The 14,533-nt window shown below is 35.3% G+C and overlaps 1 protein-coding gene and 1 pseudogene across 1 annotated transcript in view; one reads left to right on the forward strand and one right to left on the reverse strand.

The window, feature by feature from the left end:
* Positions 1 to 11,754, forward strand: part of CCDC39 (coiled-coil domain containing 39) — a 38,733-nt gene extending 26,979 nt beyond the window's left edge. The window contains exons 14-20 of the mRNA XM_040621561.1: positions 3,436 to 3,559; positions 7,586 to 7,745; positions 8,177 to 8,283; positions 9,018 to 9,158; positions 9,303 to 9,482; positions 9,630 to 9,715; positions 11,092 to 11,754. Coding sequence (XP_040477495.1) covers positions 3,436 to 3,559; positions 7,586 to 7,745; positions 8,177 to 8,283; positions 9,018 to 9,158; positions 9,303 to 9,482; positions 9,630 to 9,715; positions 11,092 to 11,248 — 955 coding nt within the window. The 3' untranslated portion in view covers positions 11,249 to 11,754. The remainder of the gene's footprint in view (positions 1 to 3,435; positions 3,560 to 7,585; positions 7,746 to 8,176; positions 8,284 to 9,017; positions 9,159 to 9,302; positions 9,483 to 9,629; positions 9,716 to 11,091) is intronic.
* LOC121100602 lies at positions 6,989 to 7,088 on the reverse strand (annotated as a pseudogene).
* Positions 11,755 to 14,533: the final 2,779 nt, after the last annotated feature.

A 14,533-nucleotide genomic window follows, 5' to 3' on the forward strand; every position in this document is an offset into this window, starting at 1 on the left:
AATTTCAACTTTGAAGGCCAAATATTAGTTTAGCAATATCCCACACAATTTTCTATAAGGGCCAAATAGTAAGTGACATAGGTTTTGTGGGCCATATGGTCTCTGTTGCAACAGTCAACTCTGCCATTGTGGAGTGGAAGCAGCCATGGATAGTATGGAAAATTTTTCTTTAGATCAGGGAAATATTTTTCTATTAGTTCTTTAATTTTTTTCTCATACCACTCTCTGTTTTCTGCATTTGTTGCTCATTTTTAGAGGTTGTTGGTCTGTCTCCTGGATTTTTTAACTATACTCTCATTTTGAATTTTCTGTTCTTTTTATTCCACTTTTTAAGATATTCTCATTCTCTCTCTTCCTACTCTCTTCCTTTCTGCCTCCTCTCCATTCTCTGTCCCCCTTGCTCTCTAGATTACTGATTAATCTTTCTTATTTACTACTATTAAGTTGAGACGGGGAAACTATTTGCAAGGACTTTTGTTCTTTCATTGGTCCTTTCTTTTCATAGCAGCCCATTCTTGTTTATGGATAGTTTTGGATCAACATCCTCTCATCTTTTAGAGATACTAGAATACTCTGGAAGTTCTCTTCAATCCCATGCATTATTTTTGTTTCTCTTAGGATGTGTTCTGTGTTTGCTGATTTTGTTCTTTTCATTCATGCTATTAACTTTCCAAAATGTCTGATAGTCCTTGGCTTTCTGTTATATTTAATAACAAATGTTTAATTAATAATCATGGTGATTGGTATAGCAGCTGGTATGGGTTTCTTCTGCAATTAGGTAGATCTTTTTCTCCAACTGGTCTCTCCTCTAAATGGGAGGGCTGCTTGTGGGCACTGGGCCAATTTGCCCCTTAATGAGCATAAGGAGTTTGTCCCTTAAGGAGTTTATTTTGGGTGATAAAGACTTTATTTTCTTCATGGATGGAATTTTGTTTTTTATTAACCTCCACTGTTGTGGGGGCCTGGAATTATATCATGCCCTTTTTTACTTTTCTCTCCAGCTCCAACATACAATGCTAGGAACTCTGGTAATTTGGGGGATTATCATTGGAGCATAAATAATTCCTGCCAACATTTCTATAAACTTTGAGGGGTTGGGGAAAGTGGTCCAGATGTTCTGTAGACAGTCCTTTCATTACTTACCTTAATAGTAGCCTCAGAGATCACTCTTGCTCTTTTTATTTCTGATTTCTGGATTTGAATTTTCTCCAGACTTCTTTGGTGAATCATGGCTCTTATTTCTGCATTAATAATTTTCTGTCTGTATCTCCATTCCCCCCCACCCCCCGTCAATCAAATCCTATTTGTTTCCCATTTTTTTCGTGAATTCATGACAAAATTGTGTCTTTCTCTTTCCCAGAGCTGTGGTGCTTTTTTTTTTTTTCCTCCTTTTATTCTTTTCCAGTTTTGGAAGAAGAGAAGTACTTGTGCTTAGTCCACCATCTTAAGCTGGAAGGCCAACAGGTCTTGTCTTTTACAATTGTATAAAGGTTAACTAAATATTTTTTTATGATGTAACAGTAATACTTAAAAATAAGCAAAGCCATAACTTCTGTTACTTAATATATTTTACCACCAACTTTTCTTTAGGAGTAGGGAACCTGGTAGGTTAAAGATTTCTTTTCACCATGGTTGGATAGTACACTTTCATAAGGTTGTAGTAGACAAATGACTCACTCTTCATGTTTCCATACGTATATTAGCATTATTAGTATTATTATAAAATAAGTTTTTAAAAGTTCATAAAATATGAATTTACCAGAATGAAAGGAAAAAATAATCAGCAGAGTAAAAAAATCTAAATCTTGGGAGACAGTTATTTATGGGTTTCTCATATTTCTGTATGTCTTACAAGTAATGGTACTAACTTTCCTGTTCTAGGCTATCTTGTTAAAAATTTTTGGTAAAAAAACACATAACGTAAAATTGACCATACTAACCATTTTTAAGTGTACAGTTCAGTAATGTTATTAAGTGTATTCACATTATTGTACAATAGATCCCAGAACTTTTTCATTTCCTGAAACTGAAACTCTATACCCTCTAAACACCTACCATCCATTCTCCCCACCCCCAGCCCTTGGTAACTACCATTCTTTCTGTCTGTATGAATTTGACTGCTTTAGATACTTCATGTAAGTGGAATCATGCAGCATTTGTCTTTTGTGACTGGCTTATTCCACTTAGCATAATGTCCTCAGGTTCATCTGTGTAGCATGTGATGCAATTTCCTTTTAAGGCTGAAGAATATTCCATTGCATGTATATACCACATTTAGTGTATCCATTCATCTGTCCATGGATGTTTGGGTTGCTTCACCTCTTCACTATTATGAATAATGCTGGTATGAACACTGAGGTGCAGAGATTTCTTCAAGTACCTGCTTTTGCTTTTTTTGGCTATCTAACTGGAAGTGGAATTGCTGTATCATATGGTAGTTTTATTTGTAATTTTTTGAGGAATTACCATACTGTTTTCCCTACTGGTTGCATCATTTTACAGTTCCACTAATAGTATACAAGGGCTCCAATTTCTCCACATTATTGCCTGTACTTTTTTAAAGATTTATTTATTTTTTTATTTTAGAGAGAGATCATGAGAGTGCAGTAGTGGGGGGAGGGGCAGAGGAGGGAGAGACTCTCAAGCAGACTCCCCGCTGAGAGCCCCCAGAACCCTGAGATCATGACCTGAGCTGAAATCAAGAACTGGCAGCTTAACCAACTGAGCCACCCAGGCGCCCTGTCAATACTTGCTTTTCTTTTTCTTTCTTTCTTTCTTTCTTTCTTTCTTTCTTTCTTTCTTTCTTTCTTTCTTTCTTTCTTCTTTCTTTTTTTCTTTCTTTCTTTCTTTCTTTTTCTTTTTTTTTTCTTTTTTATAGCTACCCAAAGGCTATGAGGTAATATCATATTGTGGCTTTAATTTGCATCAAACTATCTTTTAAACGATGTTCAGATAGTCAATAGCCTTGGAAGCTAGAGGTGGTATTCTCTTGCTGGAGTAGGTTGGCTATATTTGCGTAGTTCCCATGATAAGATATTTGGGTTACCTGAGCTTGAGGTTCCTCAGCTGTGATATAACTATGGTGTATGTAACAGCCACTTGAGCCCCTTCTCACTTGCATGGGACTTTGAGAGCTCTGCAAACAGGAAGCTCATGCTACTTGGTGTACCATGAATGACAAAGTCCTTTTTCTTTGACCTAGGAATCTTGTGTCTTCTGCCAATATCCATGAAACTATGGCAGCCTAACTTCTTAGCTTTCAAATAGGGTGAAACCCGAGACACTTCCCACTAATTATAAAATTGAAAAGTGAAAACATATTTAACCTGTTTGAATTCAGTATTAATAAAAATGTCTTATATAAGAACACTGTAGTCCTTTAAAAAAAAGTATGTTATTTGTTTTTCAGTGTTTTTCTTTTTCTTTCCATATTAGTGCTGAATTTCATGAGAGGCTGAGTAAAATTGATAAGCTGAAGAATAGATATGAAATTCTTACTGTTGTTATGCTGCCTCCGGAAGGAGAAGAGGAGAAAACACAGGCCTATTATGTGATAAAGGTAATCTTAATTGATTCATAGTTGTGATAAAGTATCTTTTTCTGCTCTCTGTTAACCAAATGGCATTTTTTTTTTTTTTTTGCCATGCAACTTTAAATTTCATAGCGCTCTTACAGCTACTGCACTTGATTAGGGCCATAAAACATCAGTTGTTAGGTGGAGGTACTGAAGCTATTATTATTTTTTGAAGATTTATTTATTTGAGAGAGAGAGTGCATGAGAGGGTGGAGGGGCAGAGGGAGAGGGAGAGAATCTCAGGCAGACTCTGTACTGAGTGTGGAGCTGACGTGGGGCTCGATTGCACAACCCTGAATCATGACCTGAGCTGAAACCAAGAGTCAGAGGCTTAATCAACTGAACCACCCAGGCGCCCCGGAAGCTATTATTTTTTATACACCTCAAGTCCATGAGGTCAAAGAGAGAGGTCTGGACTGCTCTTTGATACTTTTTTCTTTTGGCTATCATTTGTGTTGTCATTTTCCCTCATTTATTCAGGATTCAAAATCTGTTTTTCCCTAAGACCTGCTGTCACTTTGCATGTCTTTAGTATTCATGTGGTAAGGTGTTCAACACCTCAGGCTCAAGGCCTTACTTCTCTATAGCCATCTGCTCAGATGGCTACATCCTAGACGGCATCATCGCCTGGACCTACACTGCCTTTGCAATCTTACTCTCCAATATGCCAGTGCAGCTCTGGTACGGCAGATATCCAGAGGAGGAGGCCTGTTCCTTTGCCTTCATATCAGATGGGAGAATCTGCTCTGTTCTGATGTTTGAGATTTGTCTGCCATTTCATCTTTACGTAGTAACCCCTGAGGGAAAATGGGTGCATTTCCCTTCCTGAGTACTGCCATACTCATTTTTTCCTTGTAGAAACTGAACAGGTGTGATTTCCTTTACACAGAGGTCTGTGAACTTAAGATACTAGAAAGGAGTGTGGAAATTTTAACTCATTTTTCCTCTATCATACACTGATGGGAGTGGGAAGATCTCCCAATTCACACCCATAGAGGATGGCCCTTATGGACAGATCTTCCCTTTCCTTTGACTTGTACTTAATCTTCCAAATTTCCTTCTGTAGCCCTTCTTTGAGTGTGCCCCTAACACATACACTGAGTGTGATATGCCTGCCACTTTGCCTCAGGAAATTCCACCAACCTACATGAGAAATGAATCCCAGCTCTCAAACCGTTCTTGTAATTCATCGGTCTGTAGTACCTCAGGTTTCGACCTGATACTAACAAGACTTACCTCGTACTCTTAGGTTTTAAAGGTTCCTGAGGGGTGAAGGGTAGGCTCTAGGCTGTTCAGTGCTGGGAAGAAGGTAAATGTTACAATTCCAGTTAAGTTTCTCTTTCAATAAGGGCTGTGATGTTACCTAAAAGCTCTTTGTCCATATCTGGGTTCTATCACTGACCAAGTAGGTGACTTGAATAAGTTACTTAACCATTTTGGGGGCTTAGTTTCCTCCCTTGCAAAGTGCAGATATTATTACTTTTGTTGTGAGAAATAAATGAAGAAATATATGTAAAACCCTTAAAGAGTGTCTGGAACAGAATGAGCCCTCAGTAAATGTTAGCTGTCATTATTGTTATTGCTGTGATGAAGATGATGACGATGCATCCTCTTCTCAGGAAAACAGGCAAATTTTATGATGAAAAGAATGTGTCTTCTGTTCACAGTAAAGTTGCTGGATAAATGTCAGCATAAGGGATATGTAAGATGAATTGAGGTGATGAGTTACCTTCCCAATTTCCTAATGACACTCTTCACTTTCCCTCCTTTCTAGGGTCTGCAGTTTCCCACATTATTCCATTTTTCATTATACGGCATATTTAAATGTTTTACTGTTAACACTTCACATGTGCCAGTTGTGTAAAAATGAAACTTTATTTGTAACTAGACTGAATGTGTCTTATGTGGTCTTTATAGGGAAATTCCTTCACTAAATTCTGACCACAATTTAGTGAAACTATTAGAAAATGAAATTACTGGAAAATGCTTTAATATGCTTACAGAAAGGTATAAATAAAAATTTGTTTCTAATATAAGCTTTCTAATCTAGGATAAAAGGTATACATTCTATAATCTCTCATTTAGAACTAGGTAAATCATAAGAGTTTTTAGAAGTTTAAAGTATAATTAGATCAAGAAATATATATATATATAAATGTACAAAGTCAGCCCCTTTGTTTGACAAATAAAGAAACTGAACTCGGAGAAGGAAAATGAATTAATGTTACTCAACTCATTCGTAGGAAATCCACAACTAAAATCTAGCTGTTTTGATTCATTCTAAGTTTCTTCCACTACAGTATTTTTTGAATGAAAAGGTTGCCAATTCTAGACTCAACTTACTAGAATTAGATTATAACTTATCTAATATTTTTTTTTGGCTAACTTATTTTTTTTATTATATACTATTTACTACAAAAATATGTGTAACATATTTTGAAGCATAATAAATACCAGTGAAAATGTTAGGAGAGGAAGAATTACCAATAAAACTTTTCAAATGGCCACATTCTGGTTTAATTATACATACCTAGGGATTAAATAAATTAACAAATGAAATTATTAGTTGATTTTGATTAAAAATGGGTTTTGGCACTTTTTTTTAATGTTTTTTTATTATATTATGTTAGTCACCATACAGTACATCCCTGGTTTTTGATGTAAAGTTCGATGATTCATTAGTTGCGTATAACACCCTGGCACTTTTAAATATATATTCATGTTTTCCCTGTCAACATTTAATTGGAGACATTCTTTGGAACTTTTTGGATACAACTCTAGAGAGCCTAGCCCAGTGACAAGAGTTAAGCTGGAAAAAGTCACTGAGTATGCCCACTACTGAGAATTTTTGGTTTTCAGCAATTTATAGACTGCATTTTTTCCAGCCACATTTATCAATTACCTTTAATTTTAAAAAATTTTTTAAATGTGGCAAAATATACATACAATTGGCCATTTTAACAATTTTTAAGTGTGCAGTCCTGTGGTATTAAGTACATCCCCACTGTTGTGCAACCAACATCAACATCCATCTCCAGAACTTTTTCATCTTCCCAAACTGAAACTCTCTACCCATTAAACACTGAGTCCCTATTCTTCCCTCTCCTCAACCCCGGGCAGCCACCATGCTACCTTCCATTTGTGAATTTGACTATTATAGGCATATCATGTAAGTGGAATCATGCAGTGTTTCTCCTTTTAAAAATATGGAGTGCTTCGGGGCGCCTGGGTGGCACAGCGGTTAAGCGCCTGCCTTCGGCTCAGGGCGTGATCCCGGCGTTATGGGATCGAGCCCCACATCAGGCTCTTCCGCTATGAGCCTGCTTCTTCCTCTCCCGCTCCCCTTGCTTGTGTTCCCTCTCTCGCTGGCTGTCTCTATCTCTGTCAAATAAATAAATAAAATCTTTAAAAAAAAAAAATATGGAGTGCTTCACAAATTTGCGTGTTATTCTTGTGCAGGTCCCACACTAATTTTTTCTATTTTTTTCAATTTTAGTATGTGCTAAGTGAGTACTCTAATTTTAATATTACTTAACTGTTCAAAGATGTTGAAATCCTAGTTCTAATAACAATATAACTGGGTTAGAAATAATATGCATTTACTTTCCTAGGTGTATCTTGCTTACCTCCTTTATTCCTAAGACTTAAAATGACTTTCAGGCCAGAAACATGGATTCTTCTTATCTAGTTTGAAGCCACCTCCTAGTTAACCGTATCTCTTTCCAGTAAAGTTTAAACCTGCTTTGCTTTCTGGTAATTTTTATTGGAAAGTTTTAATGCAAGCTTTGGTTAATTACTACATTTTTATCTGTTTGTATCCTAAGTACTATATTTTGAAGGTCTTGGGGATTTAGTCTTCTACTCTAAATCAAGTGCAATACATAAATGCTTAATGCTGCCTGTAGGCCCCAAGGCAAATTGGTATTGTTATGAGTAAACTATTTCCTGCCCTGGAAACAGACATTCTGTCCTGATACTTTTGTCCAGTCACTTCTGTTCTATATTTCACAGGCTGCTCAAGAAAAAGAAGAACTTCAAAGGGAAGGTGACAGTTTGGATGCAAAGATCAACAAAGCTGAAAAAGAAATCTATGCTCTAGAAAACACCTTACAAGTGCTGAGAAGTTGCAACAACAATTACAAACAATCTTTTAAAAAAGTGACTCCATCCAGTATGTAGGAGTTTTTAAATTTTTTTTATGAATATATGCAATTAAAGCTGTAGTTACTTATTTTTGAAGAGGCACATTGTAAGACATGGAAAACAAAAATGTACCATGTTTGATTGAGTCAGAAAGTCACCCCCCGCCCTTTAAAATAAGAGCTAAGTTGTTATTTCCATTATTAGTTCTAGCAGTATTAACATATCACTTCTCTGGGAATTAATCTCAAATGTGAAGAAAACGGCAGCACATTGGCTGCTCTATGTTGACAAAGCAAGAATGGCTACTACATTATATGCTCATACTGTTTTTCAACAAGCAGATACAAGGAAAAATTACCTTCTATAACAAAAAATTTAGAAGTTTAATATATGTAAGACTTGAAGCTTGCTTTCTACATAACATGTTAAAAATTTAAACTAAGAATTCTCTAATTTTAGGTGATGAGTATGAACAAAAAATCCAACTGGAAGAACAGAAAAGAGCTATTGATGAAAAATACAGATACAAACAAAGACAAATCAGGGAACTACAGGAAGATATCCAGGTAAGTTCTACAGGCTTTTCAATAAGCCCTTGGTAAGAGTTAACTATCATTATTATTATGTCTACTGTCTTCTTATCTTGTACAAAGAAGATAATTTTTAAAAATAGATAGTAAAAGTCTCATTTAATTAAAATGAGAAAAAAATAAGTGACCAAAGTATTAAATAAATTAGTTAAAATCACAGTACTAAACATAGAATGGACTGCTGATAATGACTTGTTAATTAGGTGATGAATCATAGCCAGCTAATTATGATCTATCTACTAACTTTCATTTAATGAACTTTTTTTCATTTAATTCCTTAAAGATTACCTTAAAGATTGATCCTTAAATAAAATTTGAAAGATAAAAATAATCTAGTAGAAAAGTAGTTACCAAACCACATCACTGAAAGAGAAAACAATGTGCTTGGTAAGCAAGCTCTATGTAAAAATTTAGATTTTTTTTTTTTTTTTGCTAATGTTTGAAGGAACCGATTGTATGAATTTTGAATCTTTGAAAATTGTATGCTTTTAATAGCTATTGTTTGACTTATTTATTTTCCCCCAAGTACCTTAAAAGTATTTCCTAGTGAAATTATGTAAGAAACTTAATCCAGAAACCATTATACTTATTATCTACCAATATATGTTATATGTAAAAATAAGTGAATTAAAATTAAAAACTTGAAGAAGTGGCAAGTTGTAAGTTATTGATTCTAACCAGTAAGTATGTTAACACTTTATTTTCTGCAGAGCATGGAAAATACTTTAGAAGTTATAGAACATTTAACAAATAATGTCAAGGAAAAATTATCAGAGAAGCAGGCTTATTCATCTCAACTAAATAGAGAAACTGAGGAGCAGAAGCCAAAATTGGAGAGAGTAACTAAACAGGTATTGCTCTTTTTAAAAACTGACCTGTCATATTTATATATTTTGGAGTTCCAGATGGTAACTCCAAATCCTCCATCCATAAAAAAATATTAAGTTCTGGGAAGTAGTTTTAAATAATAACTGACTACTATTGAAAAAAAACAGTGTGCAAAACTCACCAAGGAAATCCGACTTTTGAAAGACACAAGAGATGAAACACTAGAAGAACAAGACATCAAACTTCGTGAAATGAAACATTTCCACAAGATCATTGATGAAATGCTAGTTGATGTCACAGAAGAAAATGCTGAGATCCGTATTATCCTTCAAACATACTTTCAACAGGTAACAACAGTACCTTTTAGCTAAAATATTTTTTAAACACTTAATGAAATAAACAATTTATGGCATTTATCATAAAGTGAAGCCTAATTAAAAATATTCTTTCTAAAATGCGGTGGTACTAATGATCATTATTGAATATTCTTTCAGAGTGGTTTAGAACTACCTACAGCTGGTTCAAAAGGCAGTCGCCAGAGTTCTAGATCTCATTCACAGACTTCACTGTTATCAACAAGGTAAGAGGAAGGTTAAAAATCGTCTTAACTCTCTCTCCTGTGCAAATACTGCCACAGCCACTGGATCTGCCAGTGCTCTCCTTACCCTTACCCACCTTTCTATGTTAGTATCATGTATGCAGAGCACAGCCAGCAGAGCAAGACTCTTTCCTTCTGATTTCTGTCTAATGTCACAGTTTCTGTGAGGACATGGAGTGTTTTGTAACTTCCAGCTATTTCAGTAGGATAAAGCAGGGTGAAATTTTGGAGGTTACATCTTGCATGGTTAACCCTGAGTATGGGGAGAATTTTTTTTTTTTTTTTAATTTGAGAGAGTGAGCAAGCACAAGCAGGGTGAGGGGCAGAGGGACAGGGACAAGCAGATTCCCCGCTGAGCAGGGAGCCTGATGTGGGGCTCAATCCGGGGACTCCAGGATCATGACCTGAGCCAAAGGCAGCTGCTTAACCGACTGAGCCACCCAGGCGCCCCCAGGGAGAATTTTTTAAACCATTAAAAGGCAACTTAAATGTACAGACATATGGAGTATGATTTTTATGGTTAAAACCACATTATGTTTTAAGTAGTCAGAATTTTATTTCATTTTTGCTGCTTTATTTTGCTAAAAAGGAAATTATTCTTTACTTCTGCAGTGTAGTTTTATCCAGAATTCTATCAGGTACATTGATATTTAATCAATCCTCTTGTGCTTCCCTGACAAAATAAAAATTATTAATGATCCTAATTTTAAAATTCCCAATCTCCTATGTTCAATAGCCATTTACTTTTCACTTGTCCAGCGAGCTTTCAGAAAATAAAAGGGACATCCTGAAAGACAGTGTTTAAGTAGAACAAAACTGTTTCTACATAAACATGGTAAGCAGTCACCTAAATACCGCTGTATTAATATTTTTAAATCTTAGCATTTCAGAATTGTATAGCTATAGTTATGCTTTTCAAATGACCGCACCGCTTTATCCTGTCATTAGGCCTCATTTTCTTCTTTAGCTTAGATTACATAACCTATTATTGTAGTCACTCTCGCCAGCACCCAAATTCCCATGGCCCTTTTTTATGCTTAATGATTTTTGCAAACCCTTTTTAATGTTTAATGATTCCACTTTTTTAAAATGATTCCACTTCTAAACTGATTATGGTTGAAAATATTTTTCTCATATAGAAACATTTGTTGAACTAGTTTGAAACTATGTTCATTACTTTTCTTTGAACTAATTTTTTGACATTAATGGTTATGTTTTTAAAATTTAGTAGTAGTATTACACTTTCTGATCTCTTTAATTCGTTGTGGGATTATGGTATCTTTTGTCATTAGCGAGGGGGTCTTTACTAATAGATTTTGAATTAAATGTAAAATAGTGCTGTTTTTCTTTTCCCGTAGGTCCTCCAGAAGTTCCACAAGCACTGCCTCTCAGACTTCTATTAAAGTATTAGAGCTGAACTTCCCAGGCTCCTCTTCAGTGACTGGCAATATTTCTAGGCCACCAAGTGCTACCAGTGGCTCCAGTAATGGTAAAAACAAAAAGGGCAGCAAATAAACATTTTAATCTCTTTTGTATAAGTTGTAAACAGAAAAACAGTGAATTAAGATAGTGAATTCCACCCTATGCTTTTGGGTGCTGTGCAGTGGTAAGAGAGAGGCCCACTGAAATCGTGTTAGAAATATGCAATAACTAGACGAAAGCTGACCCAATGGAAAATGTGAAAACTGAGTTTAAAAAAAAGTCAAGCAATTTAGGTTCAAATAAGCCAAAGAAATGCTTAATTTTCTTAGCTTTTGCCATACTGTTTTCTTCAGAGAAGGAAAGCAGTAATAGCAGATTCTTTAACAAGGCTACATGTTTTATAAGCATAGAGAAAATGATGTTTTTCACTGTTATTTTGATGTTTGTTAGATTAGAAAACAGGTTGCTTCAGTATTTCATGCTAGCCATGAAACTACTTCAATTCTAATATAACACCATCCTTCAGGAAAAATCTGAAGATTCACTGTCCTGTGAATAGTTTATAATACTAAAATTCTCATTTACCCTAGAAAATCCTAAAATTAGGTTTGATTTAGTCAAAGAAACATGTTTCTTGGACTTCTGGGGGAGGAGTCTATTAGTATCTTCTTTTGGTATGATTCAAAAATTTTTTTAAACAAAAAAATAGCATTTATTCCCCCCCCCAATAATGGGAAAGAGCACTGCATATCAATCAATAAAAATACAGCTTAAATTTCTAGGAATTGCTCAACTCTGATCTTGAAAGAAGTCAAACACATTAAACATTTTGTTTTCAAGATACAACCAAGCATAAAGAATAAGAATGTTCAAGACATTTTTTCCCCAAGACCTTCTTGATGTAGTAGACACAGAGCTAGGTGTGATTTGATTTGCAACAGGAACCCCATAAATTTACATTGGAGGTAGACTACCAGATTTAGAAAGTTATTCCACTTAATACCTTATAGAACATGAGCCCAGTATTTTCAACTCTTGGAATATAGTGTGGAGTACGATTATGTTATAAAACTCACTTTTAAATAGTTATATATATGTATATGCTTAGAAACTATATACCTAACATTTCTCCTTCAAACCTTGAAAGAATTTGTCACAGCAGTTATTGTTTAGAAGTGTCATTTACAGTTCCTTCTGAAAGGTAGTAGTGGCAGTAAACCTGTTTTTCCTGATCATTATTTAAACATTTTATTATTTTTAGAAATAGCCAGCAAATGGTATAGCCAAGTCCAATGATTAGGATAATTTTTTTGTAAAACATGGCTCTAAATGCATGAGATTTAGAAGATCTAGAAACTGATTAATTTTATGGTCACTGTGTGTTCACTCAAGTTCTTATTCTCTGCACTGTATTACTTTATAGATTACTTGGAACTTGCAATTCAATATTAAACACTGTGTTTTATGGAGGCAGGGATTGTCTTACTAGCTCTATGACCTTAGGAAAGTTGCTTCTCTGTGCTTTTTTCCTTGTTTGTAATCCTGAGACAGTAAGAGTTACCTACACCACAAGTTTACTGAAATAATAAAATATATACAAAATGTACAGGCCCTGACATAGGAACCGCACACAACTTCTACCTATTACTGAGTCACCACCCAAAGGCTAGCACAGTATTTGTGGAATGGTTAGGCTCTAGGCCAGCATATTTAACTCTACTAAATAAACAGTTCCAACCTCATGTGTATAATGCTAAATGGCGACACAGGGATCAAACCCATTATCTCCAAATGTGGAGAGTTATCTTAACATCCACCTATTGTGTTAGAAAGTTATTTGTGGAAGCCGAGACACAGTCTGGGTGTGTACAAACTACAGACATAATGGTAAGGAAAAAAACTGCTGAAGATAATTACTAACAATTCTTGGTAAGTCAGTCCCCAATACTCTTTTGCTGTGGTGGGTTTCCTGAACACATCCTTAGAAACTGGCTTGTATACTCTCTTCAAGTTCAGTATGTCCCAGGAAAGAAACTCTGGGAAAGACGGAATTCCGAAGTTCAGGCAGGCCTACGTAAGGTACTATCCTAATTTTCTTGTACCTGAATGTAACATTAAGCCACAAAGACACCTTGGAAAATTATAGTGCTGGTTGATAGTGATGCTCAGAGATTTTAGTAAATAAAATGGTGTATGTAAAATACCGAAGATGTACTATCAATTCCTAAAGGTTAAAGACCACGTCGAGATAATTTTCACTCTTTACAAAAACCACTGTGTACGACTATGCAGGGATGACACAGGAGCTATTAATACACAAAACAAACCAGGGACTCTTTTAAGATGAGTTTCTTGGTACAAAGATGAATGAGTGACCTTTCTGCTGCTATTACCCATGGTTTTTGACCAGTTTCTTTCTCTGTTCCACTGTAAAACAAACTTCAGCTTTTTCATTAGGCTCCCAACACTAAAGTCTGAAGGCCACAAACAGGACATACCCAGTTAGAATGATTTAGAGACATAGCATTAAAGGCCTGTTGTTACTTGGTGTCTAGAATCTGAAATTGGAAAGATTCTAAAGACTGTTACAAATCAACACCATGACTCCTATCTCTATCTCCAAATCTCTTTTCAAATTTGGGATGATCTTTATGATCTGTCACTTCTTCAGCTCTAGTTGCTGGAATTTATTGAGTAAAACCAGGTTTTGTTGGCCTTGTCATTTATTCAGACACTAAGAAAGGAGGCATCAAGGGAAGTGGTTAGGAGAGCTGTACTGAAAGAAGAGGAAAGACAGGCCAGCTCTAGGCTAATTAAAAACATGCCCAGTGCCCTCCCAACTGGACATATGTAATACTAGGAGTTTCCCAATTTTCTTTCTCTTAGGGGAAAACCAGAATTATAGTGTGTTTCTCTTCCCATTGCTGTTTTTGCTAAAAGGATTCTTTGTTATTCTGATCTAATTTTGCCTGGTATATAGTCTCTAAGGGTCTTGACAATATTTAAAGTTAAGAAATTTCTTAGGGCTATACCACTAACAGTAAGGTTTAAAAAAAGAGAGAGAGAGAGTGAGAGAGAGAGAAATAAGCAAAATGGGCCCCTATCCAACTTTCATGGCTTTATTCCTAAGGTACTTGTTAAGCTGGCACACAAACCATTTATAATTAAATCAAGCTTTAGAGGTCAATTAGGCAAGACAGATAATCTGTATATAATGTTAGAAGTTATACAAAAAATTTGATATTTAAATAAATGATCAATATAAAATGGTACTTAAGGAACAATCAAATACTGTGTATCTCTTTCAAAAGCTGAGGGAAAAGACAGAATTTAACAGAAAAGACAGTGGAATAATTTTTGAAGAAAACAATCCAAGTG

Source organism: Ursus maritimus, unplaced genomic scaffold, assembly GCF_017311325.1.
Source record: "Ursus maritimus isolate PB19 unplaced genomic scaffold, ASM1731132v1 scaffold_4, whole genome shotgun sequence".
Taxonomy (NCBI): domain Eukaryota; kingdom Metazoa; phylum Chordata; class Mammalia; order Carnivora; family Ursidae; genus Ursus; species Ursus maritimus.